Source organism: Dendrobates tinctorius, unplaced genomic scaffold, assembly GCF_039654945.1.
Source record: "Dendrobates tinctorius isolate UK_male_01 unplaced genomic scaffold, ASM3965494v1 ptg000181l, whole genome shotgun sequence".
Taxonomy (NCBI): Eukaryota; Metazoa; Chordata; class Amphibia; order Anura; family Dendrobatidae; genus Dendrobates; species Dendrobates tinctorius.
This window is the reverse complement of record NW_027361848.1, coordinates 9,912,578-9,934,625: the sequence shown is the minus strand read 5'-3', so window position 1 is coordinate 9,934,625 and position 22,048 is coordinate 9,912,578. Positions and strand designations below refer to the sequence as shown.

The 22,048-nt window shown below is 45.4% G+C and overlaps 1 protein-coding gene across 4 annotated transcripts in view; it reads right to left on the bottom strand.

The window, feature by feature from the left end:
* The window catches only part of FSAF1 (40S small subunit processome assembly factor 1), a 206,768-nt gene that overhangs the window by 177,947 nt on the left and 6,773 nt on the right, over positions 1 to 22,048 (bottom strand). For all 4 annotated transcript variants that reach the window (XM_073551874.1, XM_073551872.1, XM_073551875.1 and 1 more), the window contains exon 2: positions 15,490 to 15,803. In XM_073551874.1, coding sequence (XP_073407975.1) covers positions 15,490 to 15,803 — 314 coding nt within the window. The remainder of the gene's footprint in view (positions 1 to 15,489; positions 15,804 to 22,048) is intronic.

The window sequence follows — 22,048 nt, the reverse complement described above, 5'->3', positions numbered from 1 at the left end:
CACAAAGTATATTTTAGATCAATGCCATAGAAAAGTGGAAACTCTAAGAGATTGTCAAAACTCCAATTTCCTACCCCTAAAACTATTTCTAGACTATATAACAATATTTCCTCTCCAACTAATCAATTTAAACTTATATTCTTAACTGTTATGAATGAGTCACCTAGGAGGAAAAACAAAAACAAGCTAAGCCACAGAAAACCAGAGAGGTTGGTAACTAAGCGGATTGCAGACCCCTGATCCTATCCACACAACTAGCAGTAGCCGTGGAGCGTACCCACGATGATCCTAGACGCCTCGTCACAGCCGGAGAAATAAATAAGCCTAAAGCAAGAAAAGGGGAAATCTAAACTGCCCCAGAGCAGACCCCAAAGCAATAGACAGCCCCCAAACATGTATTGTCAGTGAGACATGTTGAAAACAAAAACACAGATAGAAAAATAGGCTGAGCAAATGATGGGGCCCACACTAACTAGAAAGGACAGGAAAGATGCTGTCTGCAATCACGCACAAAACCCTGCCAACAAATATCCAACACTTTCTGATAACAAAAACCCTGAAGTCACTAGACTTCAATTCCCTATATCAGCACTCTGGTATATTCTGAAGACAGAGCAAAAGAGACCAATCTGTTGAGAGTTCATTTTCCCCTTCACTACTGAGGCCCGAGGAACTCCCTCTTCTGGTAAAGAAAGGTAGTGAGCCTGATTATCAAACACCTGAGTCTGATGATGATGACTGGCTGAGTGGAGTTACTGACTGGATATAAGGCTGCCGACGCCCTTCTACCCTGCGGGTGATTTCTCTGTGGGATCCTTGGAGACCAGTCTGAATTCCTGCTCCTCTAAAGCTAAGTTTTCTGCTCTGCTTTTTGCATTTGTGCTTAGACTTTGTTTTGCTTTGTTTTTCTGGATTTCTGCCATTCCCTGCTGGGGTGTGCTGAATTCCTTTAGCTCTGTCTTCTGAAAATACCTGAGTGCTGATTTAGTTTTTGAAGCCTAGCTGCTTCAGGGTCTTTTTCATATCAGCTTGTTGGCTTATGTCTTTGATAGGGTTTTGGCAGATTGCAGACAGCAACCTTCCTTTCCTGTTCTGTTTAGCTAGCTTGGGCCCCATCGTTTGCTCAGCCTATCTTTCTATCTGTGTGAGTGTTTTTTCATCTTGCTTCACCGTTATTATATGTTGGGGGCTGCCTTTTACTTTGGGGTCTGCTCTGGGGCAGTATAGATTTCCTTTTCTGTCTTTAGGCTATTTAGCGCTCCGGCTGTGATCGAGGGGTCTAGGGCATCGTAGGAACCCCCCACGGCTACTGCTAGTTGTGTTGATAGGTTCAGGGGTCTGCAATCTGATAGTTGCCAACTTCTCTGGTTTTCTGGACGTAGCTTCTATTTTTGTGTCTGCCTCCTACGGTGACTCAATCATAACACCAATCTGATCAGGGACAAAAAGCAACTGGCATAAACAGAGACATAAGAATGGAAATTCAGCGCAGCCCCAGCAGGGGCTGGCTGACCACAAAAACTAAGTAAACCAGACCAAATTTCATGTGAAAAAATAGCAGAGCACACTTAGCTTGAGAAGGCAGGAACAGAACTGGAAACCAGAACCTCAGGGCAGGAAAAAAAATCACCAGCACAAAATTAGGGAGTCGGATGTCTTAAATCCAGTCAGAGACTCCTGATGTCCACTCACAGTCCTCCTCCTCAGGTGGCAGGTCTCTGCCATTTAGATCAGCTTCATTACCTACTGTCACCACTAGAGGGAGCCCGGATGGAGAACTCACGACTCCTCTGTCAACACAGCCAGCTCCACCACCCTCACCAGAAGCCAGAGGTAAACCAGAAAATGAGTTACAACACAACCTCCTGGGAAAAGGAACTTAACATCGAGTTCTCTGGTAAAGATATTCAAAATATACTTAACAACTCATATGGATTCTCCAGATGTATATTGTTGCAGGAAAATGCCTATAAAATATCTTCCCGATGGTACAGAACTCCAGAGATCCTGTATCATCTAGGATTACCGGAGTCTAATGTGTGTTGGAGATGCAAGATTCGTATAGGAAACTTTGCTCTTATATTTTGGTTCTGTCCCAATCAGAATAAATTCTGGAAGAATATCAATAAGATACTGAAATCATTGGGTATCTGGGCTTTAGATCCAACAGCCTCGGAAGTGCTTCTGTCCTGTCCTTCCACTAATTATAAAATAAGAAAACATGGCCAACTTGCTTTGTTAGTCGGAGTAGCTAAACACCTGATAGCAGTTCACTGAAAGCAATCCACTACGCCAACTATTGAGGAATGGATGGATAAAGTCTGTTTGATTTCTAGATTAGAGGAACTCTCCAGATAGGAATTGCATTCTCACCCTATTTTCCTGAAGATATGGGCCCCATGGATAAGTAAATATCGAGGAGGTTAAAATTGCAGGTTTCCAGCCTCTCTCTTTCCTTCGGCTATCTGATACTTAGCATACTTAACATACTTAGTGTTGTTCTGAAGTCATCATGATCATCTCGTATCGCAATTTTGCAGTGTTAGATCCATTAGAATCTAAGATTAATCATCAAATTATTAATGATACACTGAATCTTTAAATGAGAGAGTCTCAACTGTTTTATTATTTTCTGATTTCGCCTCATATCTTTCTTCAGGAAGTTAAGGCCCCGTCACACACAGCGATCTCGATAGTGAGATCGCCGATTTTGTGACGCCACAGCAATCTCGCCAGCGAGATCGTTGTGTGTGACGGGGATCAGCGACCGGGTATCGCTGATCGTGCACTATCGTCCTGGGCCATTTTTGATCGTTGCTCTCCCGCTGGCCAGCGCGCATCGCTGCGTGTGGCAGCAGGAGGCAGCGATCAGCGAGGCTCCCAGTGCTCTAAGCAGGCGCACGCCACTTAGTTACCCGATGTGTACCTTAGAAACATGCGTGCTCGCAGCTCTCGGCGCGAGGACGCAGGTTTCTAAGGTACACATCGGGTAACTAAGTGACGCGCGCCACTTCACTTAGTAACCCAATATTTACCTTAGATACCAGCGTCCTCGCTGGTGCTGATCGCTGGTGAAGCTGCCTTTTTGGCCTTTAGCAAGGTCGTACCATTGTCGGGATCGCTGGTGCATCTTTAAGTGTAACGGTACCCTTATACTGTAGTTCGCAGATTTGGAAATTCCATTGATAATTGCATTCTTCCTTTATTTCGATTGTACACTTAAATTCCAAAATAAAGAGTTATTAAAATAAAGAGTTATTAAAAAAAAAAAAAATGAACAATCCACAGCAGGTGAAGAATTTATTTAATTTATTTTTTACGCTGTTCCTTGTGTTCTGTATAAGTGATTAGACGACTTTATTCTTTGGGTCAGTGCGATTACTGCAATAGCAAATTTATATAGTTTTTTTCTGTTTGGCTGCTGTCACACATTAAAGACCGCATTTTCTTGCAAAAATAGAATTAGACTTACCGGATAATTCGTTTTCTATTAACCATACCACGACAGGACACAGGAGGATGTCATCTCATCCTAATAGGGAGAGGAAACACGAAAGAGGTCAATAGCCCCTCCTACCTCCATACCCCAGTGTTGTTATAAAGGACCACAATAGTATGAATGCTTAACTATTTATTACTACTAGATGCAATAATGGAGTGGAGGGGAAGGGAGTTAGCCCTGCTATTGAGATAGGTTATTAGAAACCGAATTACCGGTAAGTCTAATTCCATTTTCTCTAATAACCCCCCACAACAGCACACAGGAGGAATACCAAAGACTAACGCTCTAGGGAGGGACAACCGCCTGGCGAATCTCTCTCTCAAACGATAGATCTTTGATGGATGTTAAATCAAGTCTATAATGTTTGAAAAAGGTATGCACAGATGATCAGGTAGTGGGTCTGCATATCTGCTCGATGGAAGCGCTGGCTTTTTCTGCCCATGAAACAGCTACTGCTCTGGTGGAGTGAGCTGTGAACCTCTCTGGAGGTGTGAGATTCTGGATCTGATAAGCTTCAATTGCTCTCTTTATCCAATTTGCTACCGTAGCCTTGGAAACCTTGTTTCCCCTATTCTGGTCATAGGGTTGAACAAATACCGTAGATTCTTATCTTTTCTATACTTCTTAGTTATGCAGAGATAATGTAAGACCATTCTCCTTACGTCAAGATAGTGGAACTCTTGTTTTGTGGGTTCTGGCAAAAAAGAAGGTACTATTATATCCTGATTTTTGTGAAAATCTAAAAAGAAAAGAGGGATCCAGACGGAATAACAGTCGGTCTTCCAATATCTTCAGGTAGGGCATTTCTATTGAGAGAGCCTGCAACTCTCCCACTCGCCTGGCCGTTGTTATTGTACCAGGAATGCTGTCTTCCAAGGCAACCTGTCCAACACTATTTCCAAACGGGGCTCAAACGGTGGCAGCGTTAATCCTCTCAGGATGATATTGAGGTCCCAAGCGGGGTCCAGACTGATTGCTTTAGGACGAAGTTGTGTAGCCACTGTCATAAATTGCTTTATCCACCAGTGTTACGCAAGGGCCTGGTCAAAGAATGAGATCAATGCCGCCACCTGTACCTTAAGGGTACTGGGTTTAAGTCCCTTCTCCAATCCATCCTACAGAAAATATAGGATCTGGGCAATATTGGGCTGTCAGGGATCTGGTCGTTCTGGTGCACACTATCACAAGAACGTTCTCCAGGTCTTCTGGTATATCGCGTTAGTCACTGACTTCCTACTCGTCTGAAGCGTGTAGATGACTGTCAGAGAGACCTCTGGCCTTCAGGATTGAGAACTCAGAAGCCAAGCTGCAAGATGGTAAGTTTTCTATGTCCAGGTGATAAACTGGTCCCTGGTGTAGGAGATCCCTGACTGGTGGGAGGATTAGAGGACTGTCTACACTTAAGACAGATATGGTGCCATATCAACTTCTCTTCGGCTAGAGGGGTGCTACTAGAATGACTCTGGTCTGCTCGTCTCTTACTTTCTGTAGAGTCCTTGGTAAGAGAGGGATCGGAAGAAAAGTGTAAGCCAGACTGAATTGCCATTGGTGGGCCAAGGCGTCTATGCCTAGACATGGGTCGTCCGGTTTTAGAGAAAAATAGTTTGTCACCTTCGAATTCTGGCGGTCTGCAAATAGATCGACCTCTGCTGCCTTGGAGTAACTCTCGACTCTGCCCTGTCCTTCAAACCGCATATCCAATCTCTTGACACCTCCTGTCGCCCGACTAATCCACCTCTCTCCTTTCTACTCCCCTGCCTCTCCCCTCTGCAAATTCCTCCATTGGCTCCCAATTCCCCAACGAATCCAGTTCAAACTACTAACACTGACCTACAAAGCCATCCACAACTTTTCCCCTCCCTATATCTCAGAACTAATCTCCCAATATCTTCCCTCACGTAATCTTCGATCCTCCCAAGACCTCCTACTCTCCTCCACACTTATTCGTTCCTCACACAACCGCTTCCAAGATTTCTCCTGAATATCCCCTATCCTCTGGAATGCCATGCCTCAACACGTCCGGTTATCCACCACCCTCGGATTCTTCAAACGGAACCTGAAAACCCATCTTTTCAGGAAAGCTTACAGAGTGCAATAACCATTCTGCCTCACCACTGCCTGAGCTGCCGCCTCATCACCACCAGAGCTGCTGCACCCTGACCTTCCGTCTTTTCCCCGCCATCCCGTAGAATGTAAGTCCGCAAGGACAGGGTCCTCTCCCCTCTGTACCAGTCTGTCATTGTAAATTTGTTGTGGAAATTTGTTTACTGTCAACGATATCTATAACTTTGTATGTAACCCCCCCTTCTCATGTACAGCACCATGGAATTAATGGCGCTATATAAATAAATACATAATAATAATAACAACCCCATTTTTTGGCCAACATCTGGAATACCTCCGGATTCAGACTCCAATCCCCCGGATGGATATCCTTTCTGCTCAGGAAGTCGGCCATCCTGTTGTCTGTTCCCTTTATGTGAAGGGCTGACACAGAAAGAGGATATTTTTCGGCCCAAGAGAACTTTGTGATTGTGGTCACATTGTTCGAATACACTCATCACATGGGTACCCTGGAATATCGAAATAGCTGCCCTCAGGGTCTCTTCCACCGCCTTTAATTCTCTGAAGTTCGAGGACTGCCTGATGACTTCAACAGACCAGAAACCCTGGAAGGATGTCTGGGAGACTACAGCCCCCCATCAACTCTTGCCGGCATTCACCTCTATGGTGACTAGTGGGGTCTGGACCCAAGGCACTCCGTTATTCAGGTTTTTTGGATTGTCCCATAAAGACAATGAAGCTCGTATCTGGGCTGGTATTGACACCATCTCGTCCAGTGATCTGGGGGAACCGTCCCATTCTGCTAGTATATATCTATGCAGGTCTCTGGTGTGCGCCTGGGCCCAGGCTACCGACTGGATACAAGATGTCATGGATCCGAGGACTGACCCAGCAAATCTCATGGACACCAACCTTCTGGTTCGCAGGATGTTTATTCTTGTTCTCAGCTGGATCTGTTTTTCCCTGTGTAAGAAGGATCTTTGTGCCTGAGAATCCAGAAGAACTCCCAAGAAGGTCTTCCTTGTGGAAGGAGCGAGATCTGATTTTTGTTGACTTATCAACCACCCTAGTGACGTCAGTATCTGGGAAGTCGTCTGTATGTGTTCCTGCAACACCCGTGCTGATGGTGCTCCCAGCAGAAAGTCGTCAAGATATTGGACGATACAAATCTGCTGACCTCTGATGTGGGCCATGGCTTCCGACAATCTTTGTGAAAATTCAGGGCTGATGATAGTCCGAATGGGAGTACATTGAACTGGTAATGAACTACCCTCTCCCCTTGGACCATGGCAAATCTCAGGAATTTACGATGGTTGGAATGAATCGGGACATGATAATATGCATCCTGTAGATCGATTGTTGCCACAGTGAAGCTCTTCACTATCAGAGGAACTGTCGATTTTACTGACTCCATCTTGAATCTTCTGTAAACAGATGTACTGGTTTCACGCCGCCTGTCACCTCACCCTCACCAGGGGGCGGGACCTTGGTCCCGACGTCACCTCTTCCGTAGTTGCGGCCGCTCCGGGGGTCCCGTCGGGTGCGCACACGCACCTCTCGTACTTAGTTCCTTGTTTTCACCATGTTCTTTGTGCGCACGCACGCACTTCTCAGCCCTGCCGCCGTACCTGTCCTCTCTATGGTATTGGAGGACCTGACTCGAAAGTCCTGGTGATCATGTGCTATATAAGGCTACCTCTTCCTATGGGAGGTGTCTGATTATTGTTGTGCTTCCTGGCTTGGTCTGCTTTGTCCTTGCCTGGCTGTGCGCTGTATTCGGGTCCTCTGCCTTGTGTTCTGTTGTGCCTCCTGGCACATGCTCTGTTCCTGTATTCTGACTAGTGCTCTGTTGTGCCTCCTGGCACAATGCTCTGTTCCTGTACTCTGTTGTGCCTCCTGGCACACCTTCTTCCAAGCCTTGCATTGGACCTCTGCATTGTGTCTCAATTAGCATAATCCCGACACCCAGGGACCATTATCTGCATACTCCCACCCCTTTCAATACATTTCTATTGACCAGGCTATGGTCATTTATATGTTAATTTCTATCTCTTGAATTCTGCTCTCCAATCTCCCTACCAACAATATATAGCATCCCCACACATAACCGCTATTATTAGCATGTGTTTCTCCACATTTTGAGCTGGTATTATGTCTTTATTCTGGTGGAAAGCAAGCTCTGTGTGCTGTGCAACACACACCCATATTCTTACTGTTAGTCACTTCCTGTTTACCGGAGCTTACAGGTCCTATTGGCCGCCCACCACTAAGTATCCCTCCCCTTTTTAAACCTGCATGTCTGCATGCAGGATCAGATGGCCGGTGGACACCTCATCTTGAGGCACGTTTGCCCCTCTCCTATATTCTGTATATGTACCTATTAACAGGGAAGGGGATACTATTTATGCACACATTGCAATAATGCTCCCTCTCGCTATATCCTCCACAGCTCATTACCTTAGAGAGATTATTCTCCTCAGTAAGTACCTTTTTTTTTCCCTGCTACATGATTCACAACTACTAGCATACGCTCCACTTCACCGCATCTTGTTTTTAGACTTAAAGCACCATCGTCCTTTCTGATAGATGCCTATAAGCTCTACACAATCTATATACCACACGGTATGTTTCACATACTTATGGATTGCTGCTATATATTTTCTATGGCTCCTTCTAAACTATTTGGCGTGATATGTGCAGTGTAGGATACCTGGCATTATCTTCGACCAATTTATCCTATTTTTATATGACCATTTCGACTATTGTATGTATATACTTCTGTTTTCCTTTGTTTTTTTTCCTATCTTTACTGTTTTATATGACATTTTGTTTTGTAATTATATTTAATCTTGCAGCAACTGAAGAAGGTCACATTGACCGAAAAGTCTTTTTTCGCGTGCTACAATAAACCTCCTTGCAAATAACTTTAAGTTGAGTGCTAGGTTTATAATTGTTGCTTTAACGGTTTGGGAACCTAACCTTAGCACCATCTTGAGTTGCGATCACAGTGTTCTTTCTAGGCGCGTGCAAAGGGCACGCGAAGAAACAAGGCAAGGCAAAGTACAGAACAAGGAGCGGAATGTAGGTTGAAGCACAGAGACGGGTACAAAAAGAGAAGCAGAGCGTATGCTAGAGCCCAGAGCCAGGTCAATACAGGGTACTAGATGCAAGGCAAGAGCAGAGTACAGACAGGTAGCGGAACGTATGCTGAGGCAGAGCCGGGTACAAGGGAAAAGCGGAGCGTATGCCAGAGCACAGAGCAGGGTATATGGCAAAGCACAGAGTACAAGACAAGACTTGTGCTAAATGAGCACGGAAGGTCAGAATATAAAGATATAGCTCAAAGCAGAGTACATGGCCAAATGTGTACAGACAGAACGGCGAGGCATAGTACAGAAACTGGCTTGTGCAAGAGAGCACGATAGGGCAGAGCAAAGGAAGGAAGCAGAGCTTGTGCTAAAGGAGCACAATAAGACAGAGTACAGGGAAGGCACACAAGGCTAAATACAGGACACCAGACGAATACAAGACACCAGACGAAGTACAGGACAAGGACAAACACAGGACACCAGATGAAGTACAAGCACAGAGCATGTGCGAAGAAGCACAACAGGGCAGAGTGCAGGGACACAGAATACAGGGAGCAACCGAGCAGACCAAACAGCCTAACAGGGAAGCAACACGATACTCAGGCGCCGACCATAGGAAGGGGCGGCCTGATATAGGGCATTAGCACCTGGACTTCCGGGTCAGATCCGCCAGGACTATAGAGAGGATTGCTGGGTCAGGTCCTCCTGGACCATAGAGAGGATCATATGGTCAGGTCCTCCAGGACGAGAGAGGATTGCTGGATCAGGTCCTCCTGGATCAAAGAGAGGATTGCTGGATCAGGTCCTCCTGGACCATAGTGAGGACCACATGGTCGGGTCCTCCAGGACCGTAGAGAGGAACCGTTGCAGGCAGCATGGAGATGAGCACGCACATGCGCGCCGGGCACAGGCGTCAGCCGAAAGATCCAGCATAGACGTGCGCGTGCACCAGTAACGGTGCGCAGCCACAAGGTGAGCTGTGCGTGCGCACTAGTAATGGCATGCAGCCGTAAGGTGAGGGGCGCGAGCACACCAGCAACGGCGTACAGCTGCAAAGTGAGATGCACGTGCGCACACGAGAGGGACCCCTGGAGAGCCCGCAGGGACCCAACACTGGGGACAATGCGGCATGACACTCGCCTTGCACTATCCTGTATCTAGCGCACTCCCGTGTACACGCTTTGTAGTCTCCTTTACTCAATACCTCCGTACACTCGCCTTGTACCGTCCTGTACCCTGCGTGTCCCTGTGTCCACGCTTTGCACGTTCCTGCAGACACACTCACTTGTGTTTCCTGTGAGCTGGCCACCTGGTGCCAGAAGTCGTGGTACCTTACCCCCCTGGGCTTGCCCCTGACACTCCCTGTATAGGGGGTGGTCCTCACTAGGTCAGCTCACCCTGGGAGACTTGGTGCCACGACCCAGAGGGTCCACTCCAGGAGTCGTTATAACTGGTTTAGAGGTTTCAGATTTATTATAATCCTGTGGTATCCGTTCAGTTTTTATCATTAAGAGTCTGGAGAAGTGACCCCTGTTCTTCTCCCTCTCGGAGACTAGGGAAATCGCCCCTGAGGCTAGCAGTTTTCTGAGGCCTAATTCCAGGGAGGAGTGGAGTGAATGTGTAGAGAGCTACGCAACTCTTACTCTCTGTTGAGGGTAGGAGTTAAATTCTTTTCTCAACCCCTCCTGGATGGATCCTAGGACCCATGGGTTGGAGGATATGTCCCGCCAGCTTGGGAGGAAGTGGGAAATGCGACCTCTCAACTTTCTCTGAGCGTCATGGTTTACTTCGATGCTGGTCCTTGGAGAGAAAAATATTTTTGCCCCGGCCTCCTTTGGGGTACCTCCATATTACTGTCTTTCCTTTGCCTCTGTTTTGGGAGGATTGCTCCTGTGGGGGCTGAGAGGACCTCTCTTTGGCACTCATTTTAGCACTCTGACTCTGATAGCGACTTCTTTTTGTCCGAGACCTTCTGCAATAACTGATCTAATGCAGGCCCAAACATATTTCCCTTTAAAGGGGATGGAACATAGCTTGATTTTGGACCCTACATCTCAGCTCCATGATCTCAGCCACAGATCTAGTCTCACCGAGTTAGATAGGGATGGAGATCTAGCCGCTACCCTGAGGGATTCCACTGAGGCGTCTGTCAGAAAGGCTGTAGCATTTTGGGAAAGGGGAAGTGAGGCGAGGATCTCCTCTCTAGGGGGTTCCTGCTGCCAGGTATTCTTCCAGCTGACCAAACCAGCGAGACACTGATCTAGCGACAGACGTGGAGACCGCATTTGTGTTTAGCAAGGCCGCTGTTTCCCAGGATTTTATGAGGAGACCTTCCATTTTGCGCTCCAGAGGATATTTTAACAGAGGAATCCTCAAATGGCAAGGTAGTTTTTTTGGCTACTTGAACGTTCAGCTTGGGTACCTCGTACCAGCATCTCTTCTTGCACCGTACAAGCTGGTCTTTCTTCCTCCACTTCCATGGTCCTTCTCACCGCCGTGATTAGCTCCTCCATGTTCACTACAGAAGAGTGAATCCGGGTCGGAACTCATTTCACCTTCTTCCTGGAACTCTTCCTGCATTGACTACTGGTAGTCCCAATCCTCTTCCTGCTGCATTTTCCTCTTTTTTGCCGCGGGAGGCGCACTAGGGACTGGTACTAGCTGGGAGAAGGATGCCAGGGAAGCGTCTATCTCCTGACATACAATGCCTTTGATGTCCTCTCTTAAGGAGGGCTGTTCTTCCTTCAGAACTTTATCTATAGATTCCTGACATAGGGGTTTGCCCTGTGAGAAGGAGAGTCTTTAGGCACATAACACACATTTTCAGCTAGTGACTTTGGATTTGCTCCTGGGTGCAGGATCCTTGTCCCCCAAAAGAGAGGAGAAGGTAGAAATGATTCTAAGTATCCATACCTGCACCCTGGATGAGACCGAATGCTCACAGGGATCGGAATAGTGCTGGGCTCCACAGATGCAGAGCGGGAAGGATCAGACTCCATGATAGCACAGTTTTTCCTACTTCACTTGACCTTCTGGCCGGGGCTCCTTTAACCCCTTTCTGACATCTGATGTACTATCCCGTCCACGGTATCCGGGCCCCTATGACCGGGGACGGGATAGTACGTCAACGCGATCAGCGGTGCCCCCGGGGGGAGCACCGCTAATCGCGGCCGGGTGTCAGCTGATTATCACAGCTGACACCCGGCACTATGTGTCAGGGGCGGTCACGGACCGCCCCTGGCACACTGCGATCAAACATGATCGCAGTGTATCGGGGGATTAGGGAAGCATCGGCAGGGAGAGAGCTCCCTCAGTGCTTACCTGCGACCACAGGAGCAGCGCGATGTGCTGCGCTGCTCCAACGGTCTCCTTCCCTGCCTTCGGGGGCCTGCAGGGAGGCGGCTTCCTCAGTGCCTGCAGAGAGCAGGCACGAGGAAGCCTGCAGCAGCGCCTGTCAGATCGCTGACCTGACACAGCACTGTGTGAAGTAATAAAGAAAAAAAAAAAAAAGGTGTAAAAATAATTTATAAAAAAATCACTAAATAAAAATTAAAAAAATAAATAATCCCTAATAAATTCATATTTTGGAAATAAAAAAAAAACAAACAAAACAATAAGTACACATATTTAGTATTGTTGCGTCCGTAACGACCTGCCTTATAAAACTGTCCCACTAGTTATCCCCTTTAGTGAACCCCTTCAAAAATAAAATTAAAAAAAAAAAAAAAGCAAAAAATAATGCCTTATCATACCGCCGAACAAAAAGTGCAATAACAAGCAAAAAAAACCCCTTGGGGGTTCAAAGTGCTCACCACACATCTACAGAAGTTCCTTGGGGGGTCTAGTTTCCAAAATGGTGTCATTTGTTGGGGGTTTCCACTGTTTTGGCACATCAGGGACTCTCCAAACGTGACATGGCATTCAATCTGAATTCAAGCGAATTTTGCAGTGAAAAAGTCAAACGGCGCTCCTTCTCTTCTGAACTCTGCCATGCGCCGAAACAGTGGTTCCCTCACACACATCAGGTATCAGCGTACTCAGGACAAATTGCACAATAACTTTTGCAGTCCAATTTCTCCTGTTACCCTTGGTAAAATAAAAAAAATTGGACCTGAAGTAAAAATTTTTTTTTTTTTTTTTAAACATTCCAAAAACTCCTGTGAAGCATCTGAAGAGTTAATAAACTTCTTGAATCTGGGTTTCAGCACCTTGAGGGGTGCAGTTTTTAGAATGGTGTCACTTTTGGGTATTTTCTATCATATAGACCCCTCAAAGTGACTTCAAATGTGATGTGGTCCCTAAAAATAAAATGGTGTTGCAAAAATGAGAAATCGCTGGTCAACTTTTAACCCTTATAACTTCCTAACAACAAAAAATTTTGGTTCCCAAATTGTGCTGATGTAAAGTAAACATGTAGTAAATGTTATTTATTAAGTTTTCTGTGTGCTATATCTCTGTGACTTAAGGGCATAAAAATTCAAAGTTGGAAAATTGCAAAATTTTCGCCAAATTTCGTTTTTTTTTCCCACAAATAAAAGCAAGTTATATCAATGAAATTTTACCACGAACATGAAGTACAATATGTCAAAAGAAAATAATGTCAGAATCACCGGGATCCATGGAAGCAGGGACAGTGGTCAGAATTGTAAAAATTGGCCCGGTCATTAACGTGCAAACCACCCTTGGGGGTTAAGGGGTTAACCCCTTAGTTCTCATAGCTATTTTCGATTTTTCGCTCCCCTTTTCTCCAGAGACATAACTTTTTTATTTTCTGTCAATATGGCCATGTGAGGGCTTATTTTTTGCGGGACGTGTTGTACTTTTTAACGACACCATTGGTTTTACCATGTCGTGTACTTAAAAATTGGAAAAAAATTCCAAATGCAGTGAAATTGCAAAAAAATTGCAATCTCACACTTGTTTTTTGCTATTTGACCTCTTTCGTGTTTCCTATCCCTATTAGGATGAGATGACATCCTCCTGTGTGCTCTCTGGGGGGGGGGGGGTGTCAATAGAGAAAAATAGTTTTTGGATCGCCACATTTTGAGACCTATCATTTTTCCATATTCAACCAACAGAGTCATGTGAGAACTATGTGAAGACTTGTTTTTTGAGAGATGCATTGACATTTTTATTAGCACCATTTTAGGTCATTTTGAAAGACAGAATGAACAAAAAACAGCAATTCAGGAATTGTTTTTTTTTTTTTTTGGTTAATGCTGTTCCGAGAGTATTAAAATTGATAAGGCACCTTTGCTCTCTGGGTCAGTGTGATTACAGCGATACCTCATTTATATTATTTTATGTTTTGGTGCTTTTACACAATAAAAAATATTTTATAGAAAAAATAATTTTTGCTTCGATTTATTCTGAGAGGTATAACTTTTTTTTTATTTTTCCACTGATGGAGCTATATATCAGCTTATTTTTTGAGGGACAATATGAGGTTTTCAGAGATACCATTTATTTACATTCGTCTTTTTAATTGCATTTTATTCCACTTTTTATGTTAGGCGGAATGATAAAGCATAATTTTTTGCCTATTTTTTTACGGTGTTCACTACAGGTTTTAACTAATAGGACAGTTTTATCGGGTTTTTTAGTGGGACAGTTTTATCGTGTTTTTGTCACGTCGTTTTGGACACGGTGATACCAAATATGTGTATTTTGTTTTTTTATCTTTATTTTTTTCATAAAGATATTTATTTCTGGGTACATAATTTTATTTTAGCATTTTTTTTAAAGTTTTTTTCTTCACTTTTTACTTTGTCCTACTACGAGACTTCACTTTTTGTAGTCTGATTGATTGTAAAGTATGGCAAAGAAGGAGGTTTACCATGCTTTACAAACTGTCAGTGCTGAACTGACAGACAAGCTCTGAGCATGATCTCACATGTTTGGTAGCTCTGGTTACCTGGATGTTGTCATGACAACATTGGGTCACCATGGGAACGATTGGCCCCTTGTGATGACGTTACGGGGCCGCTGATTGGAGAGCTGCCTTCCTCAGCATGCCTGCTATATGCTGTGATTGATAGTGATTTACACGGGGCTCTTCTCATGGACAGATGATAATTTCAAACCTAAGATTGTTGATCTCCAGAATGCTTCACTCAAGTGAATGAAGCTTTAGAAAAAGATAAACGATCCAAATGTCGGCAAACTGAATTTTAAAACGAATACTTGGATTTCCATAGAAAAATAAAATGATCTTGTAACCCAGATCCAGTTCACAGTAACTATAATAATACAGACTGGTGGATGACAACACTGGGCTTGTGAAACCAAAGCTTCTCCAGAGAGGTCTCCTGTCGCTGCAGTTTTACAGCTATGCAACAACTGCTGCTTCCCACAAAATAAGACAACACTAGCATTTGTCACGTCACACAAGACTCAGATTGTTCCTAGTTGACAGGCTTGAGAGCTTGTAGACCGTGTACTAATGACTGCCCTGTTTAAGGTTTTCCCATTCTCAGAAGACCATAGGAAACATGATTAGACCAATGGCCGAGACCAACAATCCTGAGACAAGGGGCTCAGCCATCAGAATGAAGCAGGGGCTGGATATGAGCTCCACCAGTCCATTCATTCTCTACCGGGATAATTGGAAATAACCGAGTATAGCTCTCAGCTTTTTACAGTAATCCCACAGAGAATGAACATAAGAGTGTGCACATGAAGCCGCTGCTCAATGGTGTCGGGGGGCTGCAGAGCCTCGTTCCCACTTTTCCTGAGGTCACAATAGTCTGACTCTTACTGATTGACAAATTATCACCTACCTTATGGAAAGATAACTACAGAAATACATAAAAATGATGAACATAGAATAATTACCTCTGTATTCCCTTTTTGTATATGTCTTTCCTTACATTGCTTCTTGTCTTTGCGGCTGATAAAAGTCACAACCTGAATAGTAGAAGGCTTTGCTGCAGGACTACTAGACACGGTGGAGTTCTTGGCCCGACTACACAGTTCTTCCTTCATAGAGTCAAAGAACATGGAAACGTTTTTCTTTCCCCATTTAGGACAAGTCACAGGTTGCTCATTTTCTTCATGGCTGTTCACTTTTTCAGTCTCCTTTTCGTCAGACAGGTCATCGATTTGTCCATGGTCAGGTGGGTTTTCTTCAGGAGTCACAAAGTCATCACCTGTAAGGAGTAAGATATACTTTACTAATGTCATAACCAGCACCCCAAACGGCTTATGTTCTCCAGCTAGATCTGTCTGGGGGGCAACAGACACACATGGGTAAATGAGCTGGAGATCCACTCAAAAGACAGATTTCATTTTTTTTGTATGTGCATGTGAAAAACTGAATGATTTTCATCAGAAGTTCATCAGTTTTGACCAAACACATTTTATCAGTTTTTCTTGTATGCAGACAAGTTAATAACCAGATAGATGGGTGCAGCTCGGGGGGACAGGGGCACCGCTCCACAGACTATAAGGAGTACATGTTCTACATGAGACACCACAGAACACTTGTATGAGAAATCAGACGTGTGACAGAAGCCTGCGGTTGTTGATCTGGCCGGATCTATCAGCCATTGGATTCTTTCATGAATGAGAAGATTTTTAGGGAAACCCAATTTCAATAATTATTTTTAGCTCAAATTAAAAGCATTGAAAGCATTTAACAAAAACAACAACAGTCTATAAAGGTGGACAACTCCCAAAGTGCACCTCCCATACTAGGTGTCTCACTACCTGTTTCTTGTTCACTTTTGTTTTGCATTTTAGACATTTTAAAAGATATTTGCGTGAAAGGTATTTTAAATTATCCCAATTTTGCTTTAGCTGCTAGTTCCATACATCAGATATTCGTGTGTAACTGTCATTGTACAGGTCCGGGTCACTGATCAGTCACATCTTCAGTGGAAATCGGTCAAAGGTGGTGCACTCTAAACATAGAGAGGTGATGCCCGAAGGAAAATGAAGTCAATCAGTAGAACGGTGACCTTCAGCACTCAATAAATCACGAGGAAGGTCTGTTGCCAGTTAGTTCAAATTTTAATCAACAGCCGACAAAATGAGGTACACAGATAGAAGTCTTTCCCCAACGTTTCAGCAAAATTGCCTTTATCAAGGGTATCTACATATATTCAACAAAAATAATAAACATATGGATTAACATCATCATATGAAAACACCAATGTAAACAACACTATCACATCTCTCTATATAAAAGAACAAATGAAAAATTAATATATAAAGCTAAGGACAAAATTGATGACGGCTGTAAGTTCATATTGCAATACAAGAGAGCAGAGAAAACAACCTAAGTATTTCACCAAAAGAGAAATACAGATGGCACTCACCAGTTAAAATCTTCTTTATTCTATTTCTTTAAAACATCGGCATAGGGAGGATGGGAGCAGGAGTGGAGATGACGACAACTGTTTCGCGCTGCAGTGGCGCGAAACAGCTGTATTTCTCTTTTGGTGAAGTTGTTGTGCCTATTGCTTTGGAGTGGCACCCTGGTCTATGGAGAACTTCTTATAGTGCACGCACTTCTAGGCGGAAGTTCACACAGGCATGTGCACAATGAATGCAATTTCATTCTTTGTTGGAAATAACTTAAGTATGTTCATCAGAAAACGTGTATCCCCAAGACAAGTACAGGCCGGTATATAGTGAAGACCAATGGATATAGGGCGTAATATATTATATATATATATATATATATATATATATATATATATATATATATATATATATACACACACACACACACACACACACACATACACATACACACACAGTGTATATATATATATATATATATATATATATATATATATATATATATATATATATATATATATATATATATATTAGTGATAAAACACTCCGGGATTACTCAAAGGTCACGTGGGTTAGGTGAAAGCAAAACATACAGGAAAAAACATAAAACAAATCCTTGCCTGTCAGGGTCCGTACTAACTACCAACTGGAGGGCTTCTCCCAGCCGATTTTTGACGGATCCGCAGAATGAATAATTTTAAAGGAACCGCTGGGAGAGGGAGAGAGAGTTTTTCTCCTCCGCCAGAAAGGATTTCAGGGTTAATTTTCTCCCTGACTTCCTTTCTCCGGGCATGCGCAATGGAAAATGCAGATCCAACAACAAAAAAAACGTTGCATGGTCCGTCCAGGCATGCCGGCGGGCGCAAAAAATGTGGCGGATCCTCACAAAAACGGATCCAACGGATGACCATCCGTCAGGATCCGCCAGTAGTGCAACTCAATGGGAAAAAAAACGGATCCTCCAAAAAAAAAATGGCGGATCCGTTTTTTTCAAAACCTGGCGGATTTTGACTGATGGTCAAAAACGGAAGTGTGAAAGAGGCCTTAGTCACCAAGTGAGATACTGACCAGACTAGGCTACATAGGAAAGGTATCTGGGCGAGATATACCTGCCCTCATCCCACATATCCCCCCCTTCTGCTCAGACCACTTTGGTTGAGCAATGACACCCGCCAAACAGTGCACTCGGGACAGGACATCTGCATTCCCCATCTGTACCCCTAGGCAGTGCTCCACCGTAAAAGTGTAGGCCTGCAGGGCAAGGAACCACTGGGTCACTCGGCTATTCCGTTCCTTGTGCAAGTGCATCCACTTGAGAGGGGCATGGTCAGTGATCAGCCTGAACTTTCTGCCCACCAGGTAATATTTGAGGGACTCTATAGCCCACTAAATGGCTAGGCACTCTTTTTCCACTACCACATATTTTTGTTCTTGTTTATTTAGCTTCCTGCTGAGATAGAGGACCGGGTGTTCCACTCCGTCCCTCGCTTGTAACAGTACGGCCCCGATACCGGTCTCAGAGGCATCAGTTTGTACCACAAACTTGCTGTGGAAATCTGGAGTCACCAGTACGGGTTGAGAGCAAAGTGCTCGTTTTAGGCTATGGAAGGCTTCTTCAGCCGCTAAATTCCATTTAACCATGATGGAATCTTTCCCTTTGGTAAGATCCATCAGGGAGGTAGCGATGGCTGCAAAACTGGGGATGAACCGGCGATAATAGCCGGCGATCCCCAGAAAGGCTTGCACCAGCTTTTTGTTAACCGGTTGCGGCCAGTCCTGAACCGCTTGAATTTTATCAACCTGGGGTTTAACAATACCCCTCCAAATTACGTACCCCAAATACCGGGCTTCTTCTAGCCCGATGTTACATTTCTTGGGGTTCGCGGTTAGACCTGCCTCCCACAGGTCATCAATCACAGCTTGCACTTTCCGGAGGTGAGTCTCCCAGTCCAAGCTGTAAATGACAATGTCATCCAAATAGGCAGAAGCGTACTGCCTATGTGGCCTCAGGACTCGATCCATCAGTCTCTGGAATGTCGCCAGCGCGCCGTGCAATCCAAACGGCATATACACATACTGAAATAACCCTTCCGGTGTAGCAAATGCCGTCTTCTCTCTGGCCGCCTCCGCTAGAGGGATCTGCCAATTTCCCTTTGTTAGATCTAGGGTCGTAATATACTGGGCTTTCCCTAACCGATCTATTAACTCGTCGACCCGGGGCATAGGTTAGGCATCAAATTTTGAGACCGCATTCAGTTTCCTGAAATCATTGCAGAACCGGATGGTGCCATCCAGTTTAAGGATTAACACAATTGGGCTGGACCAAGCACTGTGCGACTCCTCAATGACCCCTAACTCTAATATTGCCTTGACTTCTCGGGAGACGGCTTCACGCTGCGCTTCCGGAATTCTGTAGGGTTTCACATGGACAGTGACCCCAGGTTCCGTTATCATATCGTGTTTCATTAGCCTAGTCTGCCCGGGTTTTTCCGAGAAAAACTGTTGGTTGTGAAGTAGAAACTGCCTGACCTCAGTCTTTTGCCGCTCCGAGTCTCTGCAAACCGTACCGCCGGTACGGTATGTGAGCAGACGGGCCGGGCCAGATCCGCTGATAAGGCAGACCGATCTTTCCAGGGTTTTATCAGATTCACATGATAAATCTGTTCAGGTTTCCTTTTACCTGCCTGATACACTTTGTAGTTTACTTCACCAACTCTTTCCTTAATCTCAAAGGGGCCCTGCCACTTTGCAAGTAACTGTCGGCCGTGGGGACAAGGATCAACACCCTATCTCCGGGTGCAAACGTACGGACCTTGGCGCCCCTGTCATAGATTAATTTCTGGGCTCCCTGAGCCTGCATCATGTGCTCCATGACAATGGGCATAATGGCCGCAATACGGTCCTGCATTTGTGTTACATGATCTATCTCCGTTTTAAATGGAGTGACCTGACCCTCCCAGGTTTCTTTTGCGACGTCTAACAGTCCGCGGGGACGTCGGGCGTACAATAACTCGAAAGGCGAGAACCCAGTCTTCCGACTGGGGCACTTCCCTGATGGCAAAAAGCAAATACGGAAGTACATAGACAAGGATGGGAAAAACTGGGACTATCGCCTTTCTCAGTATCTGCTTCAAAGTTTTATTGAACCGTTCAACCAGCCTGTCTGTTTGAGGGTGATACACGGACGTGCGTAACGCTTCGATTTGTAGCAACCTGCAGAGCTCCCTCATTACCCTTGACATGAAGGGAGTCCCCTGATCAGTAAGTATCTGTTTTGGAATACCGACCAGACTAAACACATGCACCAATTCCCTGGCAATCGTCTTGGTGGCCGTGTTACGCAAAGGGATGCCCTCCGGGTAACGAGTTGCATAATCCACGATTACCAAGTTATGTTGGTGTCCACGTGCAGACCGTAGAAGGGGCCCTACTAAATCCATCCCAATCCTCTCAAACAGTACTTCAATAATAGGTAGGGGTACCAAAGGGCTACATAACCGGGGTTTAGGCGCAGAGGCTTGGCAGTCGGGACAAGACTCACAATATACATGAACATCATGATGCATGCCTGGCCAAACAAAACAGTGTAATATCCTTTCGGTGGTTTTCTGGACTCCCAAGTGACCTCCCATCACATGTCCGTGGGCCAGGTCCAGCACTTTCCGCCTGTAGGGTTTTGGCACGACTAATCATTGCACCGTGTCTTCCCCCTTTTTCTCTATCTGATATAATAAATCATTTTCCAGGACCATGTAAGGATATGCCAGCCTAGTGCCAGGTTCTATTGGTACTCCATTTATCACTTTTACATTTGTCCTAGCCTGAGAAAGGGTAGGATCCTTTATTTGCTCGCTTTGGAAGTCATCTTTCTGGACTTCCAAATCCGGCAAACGGGGAGGTGGACAGCTACCTGCCCCCTCCTCCTCCCTGGTCTCCTCCGTATCCCCTGCCATGCCGAAAACGGGAACTGAAGGTCAATTCCAGTAGACTCGTCACTAGAGTCTTCCTGAGGGACCTCCTCCAGGGCTTCGGGACCCATCCGCTCCCTGGGAGAGGAATCATGTACACAGCTACCCTGGTGCATCAATTGGTTCTCCCACAATTGCCAGAAGTGGGGGAAATCCCGGCCCAAAATCACATCATGCAACAAAGCGGGGACGAGTCCCACTTTATGTTGCACCGTCCCATAGGTAGTAGAAATGCATACGACCGCGGTGAGGTACGAACAGGTGTCTCCATGCACACCATGTTACAGAAAACCTGTCTAATGGTCCAGTCGGGGATGACACCAGACTGGCTTTCACCAGAGTCACCACACTTCCCGAGTCCACCAATGACCACCACCTTTTTCCCATCCACCGATACATCACACAGGTGTTTTTCCACCTCACTTTGACCGGCATTCACACTCACTGTCTGGGCAACCATAGACATGCATTTTTTAGAGTCTGTGACGTCGCACTGCATAGGTTTAGCAGTGACCGGACAGTTCGCAGCGATGTGGCCCATCTCTTGGCAGCGAAAACACCTAGCGGGCCCCTTGCCTAGACCAAAGTTCGTTACTCTTGGCCTCACTGTGCGAGCAGTCTCGTTTTCCTCCCCCACTGTCTTAGGGATTTTTCCTTCATCCCTACACCCGGGAACAGTCTTACCGGTTCCACGTGGAAATGGAGGTGGGGTAGCGTCGTCTCTGAGTCCTTCCGCCACGGAGTAACGCTCAACCATATCCACCAGTTGATCTGCCGTCGTGTTTGTCCAGGATGACTCTCTGGATGATCTCTGGCGCCGTCAGGACCTCGGGTTGTAGCCACTTCTTCGTCATGTGGATCAGGTCGAACATCTGTGACTGCGGTGGTTTATCCGGTTGATAAGTCCATTGATGCACTCTTTGTGCACAGACATCGGTCGTCACTCCCAGTCGGGCCAAGATCTCAGCTTTCAGTTTGACAAAATCCTGCGCGGCTTCAGGTTCTAACTCATAAAAAGCCTTTTGGGCCTCACCGGAAAGAAACGGAGCAATCAGGCCGGCCCAGCGGGCCTTCGGCCATTTTTTCCGCACTGCCGTCCGTTCAAACGTGGTCAGGTAGTC